This window comes from Labrus bergylta, chromosome 17, assembly GCF_963930695.1.
Source record: "Labrus bergylta chromosome 17, fLabBer1.1, whole genome shotgun sequence".
NCBI lineage: Eukaryota > Metazoa > Chordata > Actinopteri > Labriformes > Labridae > Labrus > Labrus bergylta.
Genome location: NC_089211.1, coordinates 12971494 through 12991768, shown reverse-complemented (window position 1 = coordinate 12991768; position 20275 = coordinate 12971494). Strand labels below are relative to the sequence as shown.

At 39.0% G+C, this 20275-nt stretch overlaps 1 protein-coding gene across 2 annotated transcripts in view; it reads right to left on the bottom strand.

Annotated features, from left to right (window-relative positions):
• Positions 1 to 17897, bottom strand: part of jak2a (Janus kinase 2a) — a 30460-nt gene extending 12563 nt beyond the window's left edge. Inside the window, exons 1-5 of one of the 2 annotated variants that reach the window (XM_065965497.1) lie at positions 17531 to 17897; positions 4676 to 4952; positions 1747 to 1870; positions 1510 to 1630; positions 257 to 402 (exon numbers count right to left, since the gene is read on the bottom strand). In XM_065965497.1, coding sequence (XP_065821569.1) covers positions 257 to 402; positions 1510 to 1630; positions 1747 to 1870; positions 4676 to 4916 — 632 coding nt within the window. In that variant the 5' untranslated portion in view covers positions 4917 to 4952; positions 17531 to 17897. The remainder of the gene's footprint in view (positions 1 to 256; positions 403 to 1509; positions 1631 to 1746; positions 1871 to 4675; positions 4953 to 17530) is intronic. The other variant, XM_020629877.3, reaches the window with a different exon arrangement.
• Positions 17898 to 20275: the final 2378 nt, after the last annotated feature.

Genomic DNA, 20275 nt, shown 5'->3' with positions numbered 1-20275 from the left:
AAATATGAGTCCTTTTGTGTTTTCAATGACTTGAATTGTCTATCACATCGTGAAACATCTAAAAATGTTGCAGTAGAGGGGCTGCACTTTTCAATACTAAAGACAGCTACTCTGTCGTGTGAAACTTAGGGATTATTACAGAACTGTCCCCTTTTCCACTACATAACACGTTTATTTTATTTTATGATTCTTGGTGGTAATAAGCAGATATAGACCAAATGTGTACATTCAATAATATATACAAATATGGATATACCTGGTAACACTGCAGATGTCCACTGGTGACTGACCACTCTCTTTGGCGAGCCTCATCATGTCCAGCACCGCCATGCCCAGACATTCCTCCTGGGCTTCATGACTCACTGGAATATGAACCAATCCATTCAGGAAGTCACTGCGCCACTGGAGGAGAAAAAATTAAATTAAAAACATACAAAAATGACTGGGAGAGTCTGAAGAAAAGATGAATGTCTGACCTAAATTCACATGTCTAAACATGGATCTAAACTATACAAGGTGAGAATAAATATAACTTCAAAGGGTTTGGAATATAACTGCAGTAATTATTGGTTTTCAGACTGACGTTAACAATCTATTCATCCAAATTAGCATTAATCACATCTATTTTAAATAAGTAAAAATAAGTATTGTATATATTTAATTTGCAACAAAACAAATGTATTGAATGGGCGCTGATTGGCCATGCAATACGTTTGGATGCAAAGAGAATGTGCTGGTAGTCCTCCAAGTGGACAGCCCGGGCTTGGCTCCTACCCTTGGCTCCTTCCCTACATGTTTATTCTATTCTCTCTCTCCCAGGTTTCCTACTCTAACCACTGTCTCATGTACATGAAGAAGTAAAAGCCCGAAATAATTTGAAAAAAACAAATTGTATTGTAAAGTGAAACTTATTTCATTTAATACCTGATAAACAAGTGTTGTTGGGGCTGCTTGTAACAAACAGTCAGTAGGTCAGTCTGTTGACACCACAGACTGTATAGTCTATGGTGGTGAAACTCATAACTCATGGAGTCAATGTGGCAGCAGAGATAAAAACACAGCATAACAGAGCACAATTTCAAGATCCCACAACCATGTGCGACAGAAAAAAAAACAGACACCACTTAAAAAATTGCACAGAAATATGCACTAACAGACACTGAGACACAGTAAAAAATAACCCTGACAACCCCATCTTCCCCCTTTGTTTTTTTTTTTTTAGCCCTGACCCACATCCTGTTTTCTCAACTTACACAGCAGAACGAGTGACATGATAGACAGACTACCAGTCAGTCAAACAGAGAGGAAAACAAGCATATTTTATTGCCCACCACCCAATATTTCTGCTTATCTGTTTATGGGGGGTACAAACTGTTGGAAATAGTTCTATTAGAATGCAGGTTTGCATATGACAACCAATCCAGAAATGCACTCCAATAAAATAAAATAAAACATACAGCAGATAAGGAAGAAGAATCATTACACGAGGTGTGAGACATGAAGACTAACCTGGAAAAATTGGTAAGCCATGACACAATCATCCATCACAGGGCTTTCCCTCCCTTTGGTCATGCCACAGCGGTGGGCATACATCGAATTGCTACTGTTATACCAGCCAGGAAAATAGTATCTGCACACAAAAAGAAGACCAAAGATGAGCCGAAAAGAAAAGACCTAAACCTTAAAACAAAACATGGAAACGCTGAAACGAGGAAATAAGATTATACTTCAAATATCTCAAACTACCTGATTCTGAAATGCAGCTTCTCACTGGCTGGCTGGTCCAGTTTAAAGATGTGATTTGGAGGGAACCATATTCGGTCACTCTCCCTCATCAGGCTGAACAAGCTGCAATACAGTGGAGCAATCCCTGTAAAGAAACAGAGAAAACAATCATTGTTTACTGTCTGCAGAGAGTTTGACTCTGGAACAGGGACTCAAGTCACTTAGGGCACGGTCACACTGGCCACCTGTTCCATGCATAAGCACGCTTCATCACTAAAGTCCAGTTTGTTTGACCAGTGTGATCGCTCCGTACCGTGCTCAAGCTCTGTACACTTCCTTGGCCATGGCACGCTTCGGAGAGGTGTGCTTTGGCACGGTACAGTTCATGCACTAGCACAAGCACAAGCATGCGGGTAAACAGCGTTGACAGCCTTTATCATGAAGAAATCCAGAGTGTTCTGGCTGTATCTGACTAAAATGACTCAAAATAAAGACACGTCCCTTTTTTTTAAACTTTTTTCTTTAGACCGCCTGTTTGTGAACCTGCTTCATAAAAACAAAAAGCCATGAATGTGCTGTCTTACGACTTTATGTACAAGAGGTAACCGTGCTTAGGCCCGGTTTGTCCTGGAGCAGTGTGACTGCAGGCCGTGCAGGCCAGCAAGGGAATGGGGAGGGGGGACATCATTGACAGTGAGACCGTGCCCTAAACTCACTGAGCTTCATGAATGAATGGATGGCTTGAGATAGCTTCTAATAACTAAAGATCAGGGAACACATGCTTTATAGTCTCTGAAAAGTACTGCAGAACTATAATTGATATTAAGAAAGTCTACTGACACTGTTTTTTTTAAATACTTTTATTTATTCTGTTTTTTGGGACAAATAAAAACAACTCAACTTGAACCTTTTTTTATGATTTGATAATAATGATGATGCACAAATGATAACAACCTTATTATTGATCACATTTACCACTTTGATGGAGAATATAAGTCAAATATTATTCTATGATAACATTATATTTAGGATTGCTGGCATATGGGTCCCTATCAGCCCCTACCATTCCTCTCTGGATTGACCTCTGACCATTCAAATATTACCATTATGTCTGCAAAGCCCCAGTTCAACTGCAGAAAGGTGTCATGTCAGCCGGGCTAAGTAGGTCATTAGCAGCCAGAAAGTGTCATCACACGGAAGGAAACACTCACACGTGTTAAGCAATGGCATGGGGTGTGTAAGAGGAAGTAAATTTAACAACAACAGGGGAAGTGAAGTTAAAGCTGTAACCAACAGTATAAGCAAGTCCCATCTTGTATCATACATTACAATGTCTAATTATATATAAACCATGTGTAGAAAGTGAATTACTGTGTAAAATTAACCAGGTAGTAAAAAGACATGAAAAGGAAAAACAACTGGCGAGAAGATAAAATAGAGAGAGAGGGGGGGGGGTTTCTGCTTATCGGCTCAAAAGCATTGAAGCAAGAGAGTGTGCAGGAGAGAGATAGAGCTGAGGCCAAAAGAAAAACAGACACAACAGTTGACAACTTCCTGATTTGAATTTGCTAGAAAGAGAGGACATAAAGCCAGGCTGAACACTACTTCTGTTTAAAATAATAATAAACAGAGAAATAAACAGACATGAATCAGAGTCTTGGAATTCAGTTCTTCTTCCTGTTGAAGTGGATGTTTCCCGCTTCATCTGATTTCTACTAATGAACATAACAAAAATAGACCCAGCTTTACTATAAAGGAGGATAGGAGACAAATTAAACAAGAAAAAAGAAGAATAAAATGCCTTTAAGGTCAAATGCTAAAGTTCCTCAAACGACTTACTTTGGGCAGGCAAACATGCATGTTTTTTTTTTTTTTTAATCAGTCCAAGACAATACCACCCTCTCCATGATCAAATGATTAGTGGACAATCTCTCCTGTCATGTACCTGCTCTTTCTGTAAGGTAAATGGTTTAAGTAGTTTGTGAGTGAACACTAAAACAAGGTGGAGATCAAAGTTGAAACAAAAAAATAAGAACAACATGGAATAAGAAATAAACACCTAGATTAAGGGAAATGTATTTTTTCAAATATTTTTAATAGATAATTAAGTCCCATCCTAACACTTGGCCCCCAGTGTACCGCCCCATCCCAAACCTCAGATCCAGTTAATCCTCTACTGTTGTACAAAAACTGTAAATGGCCGACATTTTTAAGTCTCCAAAGGATGTTTCCTTATTTAGTTTGGAGAGAGATACATATTTTGATTATTTTTAGTCAAAAAGTTAAAGGTTGATTTATTAAAACAAAATAAGTTTTCCCCTGTGTGTCATCTGCATTTGAAGCGTTCTTTTATCTCCAGATTGTTCTAAACATTGAGTGCATCATGTGCTTTTAAGACACTGGGAACTGGAAAATGTTGTTGGTTGAAAACATAACTCAGCCCTTCCCAGGCTTTTATTCTTATCCCATACATAAAATCTAATACGTTCTTCTAGGATTTCTGCTTCACTGTCTGCATTTGATGCATCATTTCTTTCATTTGACAAGAGATTGGGGGACCCCTACTTCAGACAGGCTTTTAAAATGAAAAGCAATTAGGATTATTCAAAAAACTATCATTGCAACAACCAATATATATGACTAATGATTTTATTTAACTAGGCACTTTCCAAGATTGTGATTCGTGTTCACAGTGCGTGAGTGTCTAAGTATGTTTTATTTGCAAATGTTTGTGTGTACTGAAAAAACATGTCAAAAGAAAGCTCCAGCTCTCAGGCTGTCGCTAGGTTGACTGAAAGTTAGGTTAAGACAGCGTTTCCAGCATGGTGACAGTCATCGATGGGACTTCAATGCCCCCAGCAGTAGCAGATGAGTGACGTCACTCAGGCTAAGTCCATTAATATTTACAGTCTATGGTTTGGGCAGACATTAGAATCTAGTTGTGACTTACCACATGCTTTCGCCGCACTGATGCATAGTTCCTCTGCTACATACTCCCCAGCTGGAAACGTGAGGGCTCTTTCTGAACTGTTGACCTCATCCCCTTCACCACCCTTCCCTTGATAGTACAGGTGGAGAGTGAGGCAAATGGTGTCCTTGTCCTGCTTGGGCTCGAGTTCAGCCAATGGGTCAAGTTGGCAATTGTGATGTGCTGTTGGACTGGAGGTGGGTGTGTCCATGTCTGTCAGCATAATACAGGCCACTAGATGCTAAGATCCAACATCCAACTGAAAGGGGACAAAACAATAACATGTGTGAAGTATCAGAAGGAGTAGACAACTTCAGACATTGTAATCACCTTCTTAATCATCTTCAGAGTACAAGAGAGAGCTCCATGATGGTGCTGGATGAAAAGTAAGTGGACTGAAGTTTCAGTTCATCCTGTGAGGACTGTGACTGTTTAAAGGCATCAACTGGTAACCAGCGCTTACAAACTTGCACAAAAATATTCATGCAAAGTTAAAGATGGTGTTATTTGGTTAAACTAGTTCGAGTCAGTCTCTTTATTACAGATTTATTTCTGTACAACAACAATTTATTGTGATTATTTAACTAGTATTGACATTAATTCCTGTCGGATATAGCAGAAAGATTTTCAAACAGCTAAAAATCTTGCAGCTTTTAAATGCAAAAGGAGGGGTTGAATACAGAGGGGAAATTTGTAAATATTGTCAAAGACAGGCCCTTGATAAAAAAAAAGCCTGCAGGAAACAGACATTTAATCCTTTTAATGTCAGAAAAAGATTACACAGGATTACAAAAACATCTGTCACAGATTTTCTTTTTCCTTTATTAGATTTTAGTGCTTCAAAAGGGTTGGGGTTAAACCTTTCACTATTAATGTAAAGATTGATTTTTTTTTCTTATCCTTATACCTTTTTCTATTATTTCTTGATCATACTGTATGTCTTGATCCTCTCAACACTGAGATACCAGTTCTATTATCTTTAGTAAAAATTTACAGCACAAAAATACAGGAAAAGGGTTTGAATGAGAAGAGGAAAACTATAAATAATTTTAAAGGGAAAGTCCTCCAATGAAACCTGTATCAGAAAAGAGGTCTTCAAAAGAAAATATCAAGAGAGCCACTGGCTGAAGAGAAGGTAATGGCCACAGTTTGAGCACACTGGAAGACATCAGAAATTAGTGGTAGTAGTTGAAGGTCTGAACCTAGTACTTCCAAGGCAATGACTCAGAGGAGTGAGGAAGGTTGCAATGTTTGTTGTCAGCACTGTGTGTATCCAATCTGAAGCAGCACTGGTCTTGATATAATTCTGCTCTTTAGATTTTACGCAGAGAAAGCCAAGAGTAAAACCTGCAGAAAAAGGAATGCATGGCTTGTCCATTTACTCTAATTTTCCACGGCACTTTTACAAACTTTAGCTGCATCTATCAACAAAAAGTATGATAATTGCATGACACCAGTACATTTTGGGGTACCACAAACATTCGGGACAGTGACTTGTTCACATGCCTGATATGCTCTCTAATCTCTCTCACACAAAATGAGCTTCACTTATCATCAATTATGTTTATGGTTCAATAGAACACAAAATAACGGAAGCTATAAAGACTGCAGTGTGGTAAAGTTACAAATACAGACTGTCTTAGTCTTGTCCCCAATCTACATGTTCAGAAATGGACTTTCTCTTTTTTATTCATTGAACATTTGTTGCTCGGGATGTAAAGATTCATCGTAAAAATTGTGATAAATCAATTCAAAGTTGTCAAGATTCACATCGGTACTCTGAAAAAAGGATCACAATAATATGGTGAGCGTCAGCAGCTGTAGAGCAGAGGCGGTTGGCAGCTCCAGAGCAACATTTTGAAATTGAGGACGCACCACCGTCTTTTAAATCGGTGGTGTGGAAGCATTTTGGCTTCCCCAAGACAGAAAACTAAAGAGTTGAGAAGATAACAGACAAGACAAAAACTGTGTGCAAAATATTGCAAGAAGACAGGGAACTACACAAATATCACAACCAACATGATGCAGCATTTAATCACACCACAATGAGAAGGTCCAATCACTTCCCTTGATGAGAAAAAAAAAAACATTAAAAGGCCAAACCACACTGACAAGTGGGTTTGCAACCCGTAAAGGAATCTTTTTCAGTCATAATTTGTCAACAGTCTCATTTTGTAAAATAAATTGTGAAAGAACTATATCGTGAAGCCAGTATCGCAAATCATATCGTGAGTTGAGTGAATCGTTACATCCCTATTTGTTGCTATAACAGTTCTAAACATTTGATGACACTTCATACTACTGAAAATTTGTTTAGAAGAAGATTGACAGATTCATGCATTTGGCTCCACTGTAAGGGACAAAACAGCTCTGATATTATAATATTGTTTTTCCTTTTGTGGAAACATGGAAGTACATCAGTGAAGTAATATTTGAGGAACTTTATAAGCTAGCATGCTATGGTGCTCTGTCAGTCCAGCACTTTGAGCCACATTGTTAAATTTGAACAGCATGGATTGGCATGAATTTTGGCAGTGATATTCATAGTGTCCTCAGGATGAATCCTCCTGACTTTTGCAAACCCCAGACTTTTCCTCTTGTAGTATCAGCAGCAGAGAGGCATCGTTTTGCATGCCAAATACTGCTCTATGGATTGCCATATACTTTGGTACACATATTCTTGTCCCCTGAAAAATGAATTACAATGACTTTGATGACCTTCACACTTTAGTCTGATGCCATCTTTAAGACATTTGAATACCTCCAATAATTGGTTTATGTGCAATTCAACACTGATAAAATTTCCTTCAACTTTAGCTGGACAATATCAAGTGCTAAAAAGCAATCTTTAATATACATTATTATTAGAAAATCTAATAATGTAAAATCTTCAGTAGAAATTGCACAAAACTCAGTTACCAAATTGTAAACTATTTAAATCATCTGGTCAGTTCTGTTTTTTCATAACCTGGTTGAAATTACTTCAACTAAAGGTAATTTCATGATTTATAACATTATTTGTTAGTTGGAAATGCAAGTCTTTTAGTTGTTGTTTTTAGAGGACAGTTTTGTTTGTCATTGCCTACAATCTATTAATTGTTTGACTCGTTTCTCTCTGTAAAGTTTGTGCATCCTGTTGTTGATGGTGTTTGTATTCATACTGTCAAGCTCCCTGTTTTAGTTGAACTCTGATCAGCTGATAACACCATCCTTGAATAGCTATTCAACAGAACATTCTTTTGGTCATGACTGTAGTAAGTTCGCTTTAATTAATATGCAATATGGGGCGTTTCTGCCCTAGCGGGTAAATTACTAGGAGGAGAAAATTTAAATAAGTTAATTTAGTGAACGCATTGTGATTTACCAACTGATTTACCTTCCTTTGAGAGGAAGGTGCTAATCCAGGAGACCAGCGTTAGTTGTTGTTATTGTTGTTAGGAGGAGACATAGGAAGAATAAAAGGAGGCGTAAATATCGTGTTTTTCCCCACTAGTATTAATATGTTTGGAATGACAGAAAAATAAATGGTCTGCATTTATTTTTTCATTTACATTCAATGATCATTAATGAAGAGAAACACCATGATTAAACCTATATTGTGGCCTATTTATAGCCAAACAAAACTTAACATTCACGGCCTCCGGTTCGTGGGTGGTATCAGGTTTACACACGTTTTAACACATGCAAACCTTTAGTAAATCAGGACCTAAGGGTGTTGAAGGTAAGTCACCGAAAGCAGTTTGTCATCTGTTATTTATCTGATTTGCAATGGCGCTAGTGCCATACAAGGTGGTATCATGAGTATAGAAAAAGGCATACAGCAAGCAGTAAAAAGGAATTATAAAATTACAGATAATAGAAGTGGTCCCGATATATAGATCCTTAAAGGATACCATTGAAATGAGCATGTTTGATTTAAAAAGGGCTCACAATCAATAAAAATGGCAATTTCACACTGTGGCTTGTTATTTTATGTGATGATAAACCAGTACTGTTTACAGCACTGTTATGTTCTAGATTTATGTTCCTGACAGCAGCTCAACACGCTATGTGACTCTTGGAAATTCACATGAAAGTAAGGTTCTATTCAATAAATGCATTCAAATGCATTCAGCATCACTTGATCAAAGATCAAAGATCAAGGTGTGTCCTGCTTGCACGTTTAACAAAATAAAGTAAAACAATGGCTCTTCATCAGTTTTGTTTAATTGGCTCTATGTAGCCTCCCAGCACTAAATAATATGGTACAGCTTTAACTTGGTGGTGGTCAACCAAGCTTATTTTATGCCAACTGGGCCCACCTGTGGATTTGCCTGTTGTAATCAGATTTATGCTGAATTGAATTTCAACACACATAACCAGTTTAAAATTTAGGCAAGCAAAGTTTATGCAAATGTTAACTGTTGGAATGGTAGAGTATCTTATGTAGTAGACAACACAGAAATATGTGCAACTTAAAAAATGTGCCGCATTGGATTAAAAGTCCTCAGCACGAAGAGAGTTATTGATGCAACATATTGGGAGACCTGTGATATAAAATTGGAAAGTTGACACATGTTTAAGAATTAATAAAACAATGCTTACTTACTTTCAGTGTGTTTGCACACCCAAAATGTTTATCAGGTGGCAGACAGGCAGAGACCCTGACCAGTTCCTTACAGTGTCTTATCTGAAACTCACTGCTAGTTGAGGTCAAAGCTGTCAGCTTGGACACATTTTTCCCTTCACGGCTGTTTTGCTCCAAAGCTGGGCACTGAAACAACTTCTTTAATAAGCCTCCAGACATGTTGCACTGGCCATTCAACTCAATGTCTTTGACCAAGTTGCATGTAAGGCAACAGAAGTTCATGTCATAAAATATGAAATCTAGTTTGGCAACAGTCCACTCCATAGCGGCACCAAACGTGTGTTAATGCACAAACAAAAGTCCCCAATTGTAAAAACAAAATGTAATTTACAATTACTGACTATGCTAAATAAGTCTTAGCTTGTCAAAGCCAAGGTCACAATATTCTTAGTCACAAAACTCACAGATGGACCTTGTTTGATATAGATGGTTGTTTTATTCCTTAGAAATTTCTACCAATGAGTAATGTCAATCAAATGCTTTATTTTACTAGAAAGTGACTTGTGAATTCATAATAAAGCTTATTTTCCTTTAGATATAAAAGTTGGAAGAGCACAGGTTTTAATACTAAATTAATTTTGATTTCTCATAATAACAGACCCTTTACCTCATTTTTTTTCTTTCTTACTTCAACGAGTATTTTAAGGAGGGGTTTGCACATCCAACTATCTCATGAGGTAGGTGCTTAGGATGACAATCTATCACTTGAAAAGAAAAAATCCTGCACCCCCTCTTGCTAAGTATCACCAATTTATTAGAAAGATATGTTGGAGTCCCTCTGAACCTTTGTCAAGGACAAAGGCGGGATTTTTCTTTTCAAGTGGTACTTCAACAAGTAAAAATATGTGCCATTATACAAAAAGGCATGTCAAAACCCACTTTGGGGTTTTAGACTGTTTTTCAGACAAAACATGCTGGGAAAATGTGTTAAGTAGGGATTTAAAGGTAGAATATGTCAAATTTTAAACAGATGATAAACAGTTATTAAAGCCTGAGAAATCAGTAATTATATTGTAATGGGTAGTGTAGCCCCCATGATGAGCCGCTATGACACACACAAAATGTTTATCCTTGCCAAGGAAACACCAGATGTTACGTCAAAGACCGCTGCTTTAGGAAGCGGGAGTTGCTACTGAAAGCTGCCGTACTGTTGCTGTATGTCCTGCTGTGCTAAAAACGTGAATGATACTTGGATAACAAGTTGGTAAACATATTCTCTTTCTCAGTTGGGTTTCGCCCGTTAGTATTGACTACGGTCAACACGGAGTTTGTTTTCACCGGGGGGTCGGGGGGAGTAGCAGAGAGAATCACTCCCATGATTCCCAGCAGGCCTCGATATCATCTTTTGTTATTGTTTTGATTGAGAGCCCTCTGGCGGCGGATTTTACATACTGTGCATTTAAGACGTAATGGCAATTTTCTGTATACTGATGTATTTGATGTTAAACCATTATTCAAGATAAGATTTGATTAATAACTGTTCCAAACTAAACAATGTGTAAAAAGTCTTTAAAATAGATTTATAGCTAAGAAATACTAAGAGACCTAAGACAACTATGTAGCGATCCAGGTTTCTAACACTGAGAAAGGAGACACAGAACAACTGTCGCCTTAGATCAACCGTCACAATTTTATGACTGAGTAGCAGAAAGGGCGCTCAATCTGATAGACCAGCTTTAAGATGAAGAGACCAACTCAACACATCAGCAGAAACTAAGATTGAGCCTGCTCATGGCGGCATCTTTCTGCAGAGAAACCTATGACTGTTACACTTGATAGAACTTAATGGACCAGTTTGGCAAAGAGAAACTCTTTACAAGTCCACTATCCAGTTGAGCGAACTGAGAAAGGCACATTCAAGTACACTCCAACTTGTATAAACCTGCTGGCAATGCTTTCTTAAGGGACTTCAATTAATAAAGACTCAAGAGATGAAGTCGTACTGTAAACATGTCGAATATCACAGTTGTTTCACCTCAAGCATGCCAATAATATCAACAGGTCTTAACTGAGCCAAAGCTAGCTAGCAAACAAACAGAAATTCCTCCAAAATGACAAAGTCTTGAGCGGCCAGTGAACATACAACAAGTATCACATGATTCAGACAAGGATGGACAATTTAATTTTAAATCCAAATATTTTGTTCACAACTAAGAAGAATACTCTTTGGTGTATGAATTAAACTCTCTCACAATCATTACGTGTGAGCACAACATAGAACAACAGTTCTGGCAAAGATGTAAAAACATTGATATATGGAAAAGCTATTGACCATTATTCATGTCTTCTGAAACAACAACTGGTGAGAGAGAGACGAGAGGGTTGTATGAATGACTGGGGTATGACCTCCGGTCACAATGGACTGAAAGGAGACTTCAGAAAGTCTTGGGTCAAAGTTTTGTGTAACATTTCCAGTAAAGCCGAGAGGTTTTCACAATAGTGTCCTTGCTTGATTTGAGTCGGTGTCATACATCTTTTTACAAATAAAATGTGCTGTCTGTAATGAATGCCTTTCTGAGTGTTCAGAAAAAGAAAGAAATTTCAGTCTACTCTCAAGATTTTGTGTTTATTCACCTTGGCAAAACACAACCTGTAATTTGACCTTTTAGATTTGTCAGCAGACCAAACGCAGTCATGTCTGAGTTCATAATATTAATGTGCAAGATGCGAGATGTCAGCGGTGTGGAGATATTTCAGCGTAAACGATGACGACAAAAGAAGAGCAGACTGCAAACTTTGCACTCCTCAGCCTTACGTGCGTGGGTCACACGCTACAGCTAGCTGTTAACGAAGGACTTTTGGCTCAGAGGAGTGTAGCTGACGCGGTGTCAGTCAGACGTAAAATTGTTGGACATTTGAAGCATTCGGCATTAGCCTACTCCCGCCTGGAAGACATTCAGCTGCAGCTCAACCAGCCCGTAAGAAGATTCCAACAAGACGTGCAGACGCGCTGGAATAGCACGTACTACATGCTACAGTCTCTCACCGAGCAGAAGCGGGCTCTGGGAATATTTGGCTCCGAATATGAACTCCCCAACAATCTTACAGCGCACCAGTGGACACTTCTGGAAAAAAAATTGTCTGTTTTGGCTCCGTTTGAGGAGTTAACTCGAAAAGTGAGCTTGTCCGATGCTTTAGCATCAGATGTAATTCCTGCTGTGACAGTGCTTCAGAGACTTGTGACCAAAGAAACAGACGCGGATCAGGGCATTAAGTAATCATAACGGTGCTCGTATCGGTGAGTACCCAAATGTAAGTACTTGTACTTGTACTTGGTTTGCAAAAAAGTGGTATCGGTGCATCTCCACAATTTATGCTTATAGGACTGTTTGCAAGACTATAAGGCAAAAGTCTTTACAGTATTAAAAAATGTAGGTTAGATCCCCATTAGTGATGCAAAGTCATGTCCAGTCATGTCAAGGGAGACAGCGTTATATGATTTTTTTTTCTTATTGCAATTTATGGATTGATCATTTACAAATTACATGAATTTATAGTTTTTTAACTGCATCATTCACGTAGCCTGGCCAAGATGTACATGTTAGAAAGTAATATTTGGTTTGAACACACCTTTAGAAATCTCCTTCTGTCTGTTTGAAAGATACCTCAGTAATCTTTTTCAAAAGCCTTCCTTATATCTTCGCTTAAATGCAAAAGAAAATAAATCTATCAAATTAAGAAAGGGCCTGGAAAGCCTGGAAAAGTGAACCGAAATCATGGTTTGATTGTTGATTGTAATCCTTTGTCACGTAGCAAACAGTAAAACCAGAGAGTTAAGTAGTTAAGTCTGTATCTCTTTGGCATACCTGCTCACCCACTTCCCACACCACAGAAACAACACCAGTCATTTCAGTGTGATTCTACTTCCCTAAAAGAGTCAAATGTAACTATGCAGTGAACTTACTTTGTGAAATGGTTTCATGATTGGTTGGTCTGGTAATCTAAAAAGTGGATACAGCAGGCAGATCAATCAACCAATCAATCAATCAAACTTTATTTATATAGCACCTTTCAGACAAATTAAATTGCAGTTCAAAGTGCTTAACAAGAGTGCAGAAAAGTTATTGACAGAAAGTAGTTTATAAAATCATTGAGAGACCAATGCACACCAATAAGAATTACAAATAAAATATATGTATAAAAATAAAATACAATAAAATAAAATACGACACATAAAAGCAACAAGATATTAAAATAAATATATAAGAGGAAAATATTTAAAATTGTAGTAGGATAAAAAGACAATACAGTAATGTTAAGATTTTAATTGATATAAAACACTATATAAAAGCCAGACTGAATAAATAAGTTTTAAGACTGCGTTTAAAAATCTCGATATTCTGGGCTCCTCTCAGACCCTCAGGAAGGTTGTTCCACAGTCTCGGAGCGTAACAGCTGAAAGCAGCATCGCCAAAGGTTTTTGTCCTGCTCTGTGGAACAACTAAGAGAGAGAAACTGGAGGATCTGAGGGGCCGTACTGGTTCATAAGCTAAAATCATATCTGATAGGTAGTCTGGTGCAAGGCCATGTAATGCTTTATAAACTAATAAAATAATTTTAAAATCAACACGAAAACTAACAGGCAGCCAGTGTAAAGATTTTAAAACAGGTGTGATGTGTGCTCTCCTTCTGGTCTTTGTCAGTACTCGTGCGGCAAATTTTTGTAGTAGCTGAAGCCGATTTGTTGTGTTTTTTGGAAGACCAGAAAGGAGAGCGTTACAATAGTCCAGCCTGCTAGTAATAAAAGCGTGCATTAGTCTCTCTGTTTGGCTCAGAGAGAGAAATGGCCTCACTTTGGCGATGTTTTTCAGGTGGTAAAATGCTGTTTTTGTGACACCCTTTACGTGGGCCTTAAAATTCAAATCTGAGTCAAAGATCACCCCAAGATTCTGTGCTTCTTGACTTGGGTTGAGTCCTATTTTTTTTAGTTTGGGGGCCAGTTTCTCTCTCTGAGCCTTTGAACCGATGATTAAAACCTTTGTTTTGTCCTGGTTGAGCTGCAAAAAGTTCTGTGACATCCAGGCTTTTATATCTAAAATACAACTAAAAAGTGAGTCAATTTGTCTGGTGTCATCAGGAGACACGGCCACATAGAGCTGAGTGTCATCAGCATAGCTGTGGAAAGAGATTCCGTGCCTCCTGATGACACCACCCATGGGTAACGTACAAATTAAAAAGTAGTGGTCCTAAAATTGATCCTTGTGGTACCCCACTGGAGACCTCGTATTGTTTGGAGGTGCAATCTTCTATCGATACAAAACATTTTCTGTCACACAAATACGAGGTGAACCAGTTAAAAACATTTCCAGAAAGGCCTACATGCTCACTTAGTCTATCTAAAAGAATCTGGTGGTCAACAGTATCGAAAGCAGCACTGAGGTCGAGTAGTACCAGAACTGAAGGCCTGTTGTTGTCAAGGTTTTTTCTGATATCATTAACTACTTTTAGCAGGGCCGTCTCAGTGCTGTGGCGTACCCTAAAGCAAGATTGAAACATTTCTAATGTAGTGTTTGAGGTTAAAAAGGCACTCAACTGATTAAAAACTAACTTCTCTAAAATTTTGCTTAAAAATGGCAGGTTTGAGATGGGTCTAAAATTACTAGGTGTTAAAATATCCAGGTTCCCTTTTTTTAAAAGAGGTTTAATTAAGGCAGTCTTAAAATCGGTAGGGACAACACCTAGCTGTAAGGAGTGATTTACTATGTCGAGGACATCTTCTGATACTGAATTAAAAATGGTTTTAAAAAGGAATGTTGGAATTGGGTCAAGGGAGCACGTGGATGGCTTCATTTCTGTTACCTCTGTCCTGAGTGTTGCAGCATCAACCAGGGCAAAACTTTCCAACTTGACATCACTGATTGTATATGATACTGGAAAAAGTGCGATGTGTTTGCTTTGCTGACAGATACCAGACCTAATGTCAACTATTTTATCCCTGAAATAGCCAGCAAAAACCTCACATTTAGATCCTTAGAGCACTGAGCTGTTATTGGTTGTGGGGTGTAACAGAGAATCTATTGTTCTGAAAAGATGTCTGGGGTTGTGAATGTTGCTGTTTATCAGGTTTGAGAAATATTCTTGCCTTGATTTTCGGACGGCTTTGTTGTAGTCTTTTATTGCTTCTATGAGTATATTTTTATCAATTTCTATTTTTGTTTTTCGCCATCTGCGTTCAGCAATTCTGCAGTCTCTCTCAAGTGCATTGGTCGCATTGTTTTTCCATGGAACAACCTTCGCAGTCACTTCACTACACACAGATCACTACTTAGTTGCTTAGCCTACTTTGCTCACAGCCTGTAGCAGTTACCTTCTTTGCTGCATTTTGTTTTTGTGTTTGCTAACTTCAGTTTTACATTGCACTCACCATGTGTTGATTCCCTCTCTCTCTTTCATCCTCCCTCTTTCTCTGTCACTATGCATCGATTTCTGGTTGCTAAACCTCTGGACATCACTGATATGGGACTGCAGCAAACAGAGGCAGGCTCCACGCAATGGTGACGTTTGAAAATCACCAGTCAACATTACTTAATGCAAAACAAACAAAATAAATGTTTGCAATACACCACAGATTAATGTAATGCAAGTGAGAAGGTAAAGACTTTTCCTTTCCCTCCTACACAGTTTGGGTGGTCTAATATGAATGTTGCTAAGCACTGCTGGCTCTTCTCTTCACAAAACTTTGTGAGATATTCATCTACTCCTACAATTGCTCTGAACATTATTCTGGCACTAAGTAGCAGTAACATAGCAAAGCAAGAAGCTGCAGCTCTGCTGTCAGTTTTTGTTCCACTAGCCAAGTCATACATCTGCTGAAAGTGCGGTTCTTTGTATCTGACCTGGATAAATCTTGCAGAATCTAACACATAACCCCTGATGCAAGAATAATGTACTTAGGCCATACATGTATGTCAATGATTTGCTCTTCCAGTAAAGAGCTAAACCAAATTGCTCAACTGTCTGTCTGTACGTATTTTCAAAAGTAGCTTAATGAATCAATACATGCCTACACTAAGATTTAAACCAATAAGGATTTCATATGTTTAATTTTTTAAACACAATTACATTTTATGCAACAACAACAAAAACACCATTTCCATCCGACCACAATTTGCATTTGACAAATTATCAAAATGTGTCTGCTTATGATAAAAGTAGTGTTACTACTGTATCTGCTTCCTTGACACAGTCATTCCTTGAACATGGCTCACAGTCAGTTTGAGAACTTTTCTTGTTTTGGGATGACGTAAACATTGAAAACAACACTTCTCCCTGACTAAAAGTAAGAATACGTTATGAAGCTTAAACTGGAAAAAAGACTTGACAGTTGAGAGAGAAAGTTAAGCATATTACGGTTATTAAAACAATCAAATTTAATACACAGTCCCTCATGTGTGTATACCTCATTAAACCTGATAGAAAGTCTGCATTTTTTCAAACAACACTTTTAACGAAATGTTTGGATTTAGTTGCTGACAAATAGACCTTGCCTGTACACTGACTTTCTGTGGCTTTTGACATATGACGAATAGCACTGTGTTGAATATAGAAATGCAGAACTGTGTCTCTCTTTTATGTTGTTTGATTTCAATAAAGAAATGACAAATAACTCCGGAAGGCTTTAGCTTAAGTTTCAGATTCAGATTCAGATTCAGATTCTTTATTATCCCACAAGGGGAAATTTGCGTTGCAGAAGACACACAGAAGACAAGAAACACACGGACAACATCACCAAAAGTGGTGAGTAACTAAATGATTGACTGACTGATTGATTGAAGATTGATTGATCGATTCAATTCTTATATTGGCTGTCATAAAACCATTTTATAACAGGTATTTTTTTTTTTTTTACCATTTTATAACCCCCAACTACTACACATCTGTTGAATTCAGGTCGTCCTAACCATAGTTTCTGGTAGCTTCTAGGCCTATGTCTAGTATGACTGATAGGCTTATAGAAACCTGCAGAGAAATATGGCACCTGTCGAATGATTAGATTAATACTTCTAAAGGACAACTTAATTATTAATCCCTGCTTCTGTCTTGTTAAACCCTTTAACGCAACACTTTTGAGCCAGATAAACAACAATGTTATTACGCTTACTTTTGAAGTTACAGCAGGTCTGTCTTCAGGGCACATACCAGCTGTTTTACCTTTGTCGTAACGTTAATCTAATTGTAACTTCTCAAACGAAACAAAAACACAAACTCACTCACTCAGTTTACTCTGCCCGTTGCCCTGTGAGGTGCGGGGGCTGCTCCTGTTCCAACACAGCTCGGTCGGTCTCTCGGTCGGTCGGTCGGTCGGTCTCTGAACTTCAAACACAGCTCGTCGTTAGCGAGCTAAACCAGAGACGCAACATTCACGTTCGCTGTCAATGTAAGTTCCGTGGTTGCTCCATTATTTCCTCCCCGTCAGTACTGACATATTTTCTGAAAGTCTGTCCCTCTAACATCTTGCTAAAACTCCAGACGAACTCTTTCTATTCTCTGCCTCACATGACGTTTTGGTTTAACTGGGGAAAAAAAACGCAATTGCTGTAGTTTTCTACCGCCGTGTTTCCTCCTCAGTTTAAAGGTTTCCTCATGTGAGCCAATGATTTCACTCTCTATGATGATGATGATGATGATGATGATGGGGGAGGAGCAGGAGAGCAGGGGGCTTCATCTTCCTGTGAAGCGTTACCTTGGGACTGAGGGTTGTTTTTTTTTTACAGTAGTGATGAATAACCAAGTGGAATCCCCTTCTTCATTTATGAGATTGCTCCCAATAGAATCATAAACCCTGACCACACTGTGCTGAAATCTAACATTTAGCCACCAAATAAGACCACTGCATTTTTTAATTAGTTTGCTTTTTTTTTTCTTTTTTTTTTTTAAATGTTGCTTTTACTTTACAATAGGCTATTTATTTATCAGTTCGTGGTGAATAAATGTAGCATATGATTTTGCTTTTAGGCAAAAAAAATAAAAAATGTAATAACCTGCATAATGTAGAACTTTGATTGGCTAGGCCTGCTATCAAAATTAAGCCACAAGTGAATCTATTTATCATGCAGGAGCCTACATAGCCTGTCCCCTCCTTCTTCTTCATTAGGTTTTATGGCGGCTGGTAATCATGGCTTTCTACTGTAGCCTAAGTGTGGGCGAAACAAGCAGGAGCATTTCCAGAGGGTGGCATGATCCACCCACCACATTGAACAACTTATTGCACTATATTTTGCAACCATCAACTGTAGGCCTATATATTAATATGGACAGCACACCTCTGTCTTCTTCCATGTACACAAGTGAAGCCAAAATCCATGCGCAACAGGCAGTGACACTCGTGCTCTGGTCAGGTCATTTGGAACTAAGACATGCATAGAGTGAAGTCTCTCAGCCGGGAGGACACCAAATGAGGAGAGCAGTAGGTTTCGGCCTTGCCACTGAAGGAGAAACAGGTCTCTCAGAGGGACAGAGGAGTCTGCCTCTGACCAGGAATGAGGAGTAAACGGGACCTCTGACGGGGAACCAGTAGTCGACGAGGCCTCAATAAAGAACCAGTAGTTGGCCGGATCGCAGAGGGGGGAGCCAAGTGAACAACATACTGGCGAACAGAAAAGGTAATGCAGCCGTTTGATTACCTGCACAGAGATCGTAGCAGTCGCGGGCATACACTGCACTGACTCCAGTCACAGGATATAAATGTCACTCCCCCCTCCCATTGACTTGAGGTGGATTCTCTGGATAATATCATGCTGCATGCTCACATAAGCTCACTTGGACTTGTTGTTGAAAACATATTAGGGGGCTAGCAGGAGAAACTCTGGGTGAAGTCCAACGGAAAAATGTGTCTGTTTAGGCGTTTTCTGCAAGTATGAAAGTGGTTTGCTTTGCTGGAGGTTTTGCTGTATTTCATTTAAAGAGCCCATATTATGCCCTTTTTGGGGTTCGTATATTTCATCTATGTACCTACTAAAGTATGTTCACAACAGCTAAAGTTCAAAAAAAGTGTCTGTTTTCATGTACTGCCGCTCCATGCACCGGCTCGCTTCTGACTCTCTCTCTAAGGCTCTGAAGTGCCCACGTTCAGAGTCCCCACATGTGCCAAGTCTGATCTGATTGGTCGGCCTGTTGGCTCTGCCGTAATTGGTGAGTCGCTCAGCACGGTTCTCGGAAATGTCCCGCCCCTTTTACCATAATGGGAATGCAGCCACTTTGGCTCCGTCCGAGGGGAGCAAAAACATTAGCACCTTAGCACTACTGTGCTACCGCAGGCTACGGCACATCGTGGGCGTGCTACAGAAGTTCACGGGCGTGCAACATGAGCTGCTGGGCTTGCCACAACGAGCCAATGGGCTTAGATCAGTGATCTCACACTGACAAGACGTCACACTGGCAAAACATTTTCGAGGGGGGCTAGAACCGAGCGTTACATGCAGATGATGCTGCAGCTAACAGGAGGAGGTAGGAGAAGCCATGCGTTTACGTGGACTTTGCATTTTTGCAAATGGATGTGCCTAAACATGCACAGGATACATGGAAAACACACTAAAGAGCATATTGTCATGTCCAGCTCAGGGTCTTAGGTTGTTTTTATTTCTATCTGGTTTTATTTTCTGTTTTGGGTCACTAATTTCTCCTCTCGTTTCAGATCCGTCACTTCCCGCCCTCATGTGTTTCCCACCTGTGTGATTGTCTGCCCCGTCCTGATTGTTCCCAGCTGCATCTCGTTGTCTTCCCCCTCACCCTACTATTTAGTCTGTAGCTTCCCTTCCTTCTGTGCCAGTTCGTCTTCGACCCCTGTGAGAAGCGTTCAAGCCTTTTGTTTCCCCTTTGATCACTTTTTTGGATTGTATCTTCTTCAAGAGTAAAGACTGTTTTTTCCCCCATCAAAGACTGCGTCGTGAGTCGTGCTTTTGGGTTCACTTACCTGTGGTGTTGTTACACATATAAAACCAGAAAAAGCATAATAT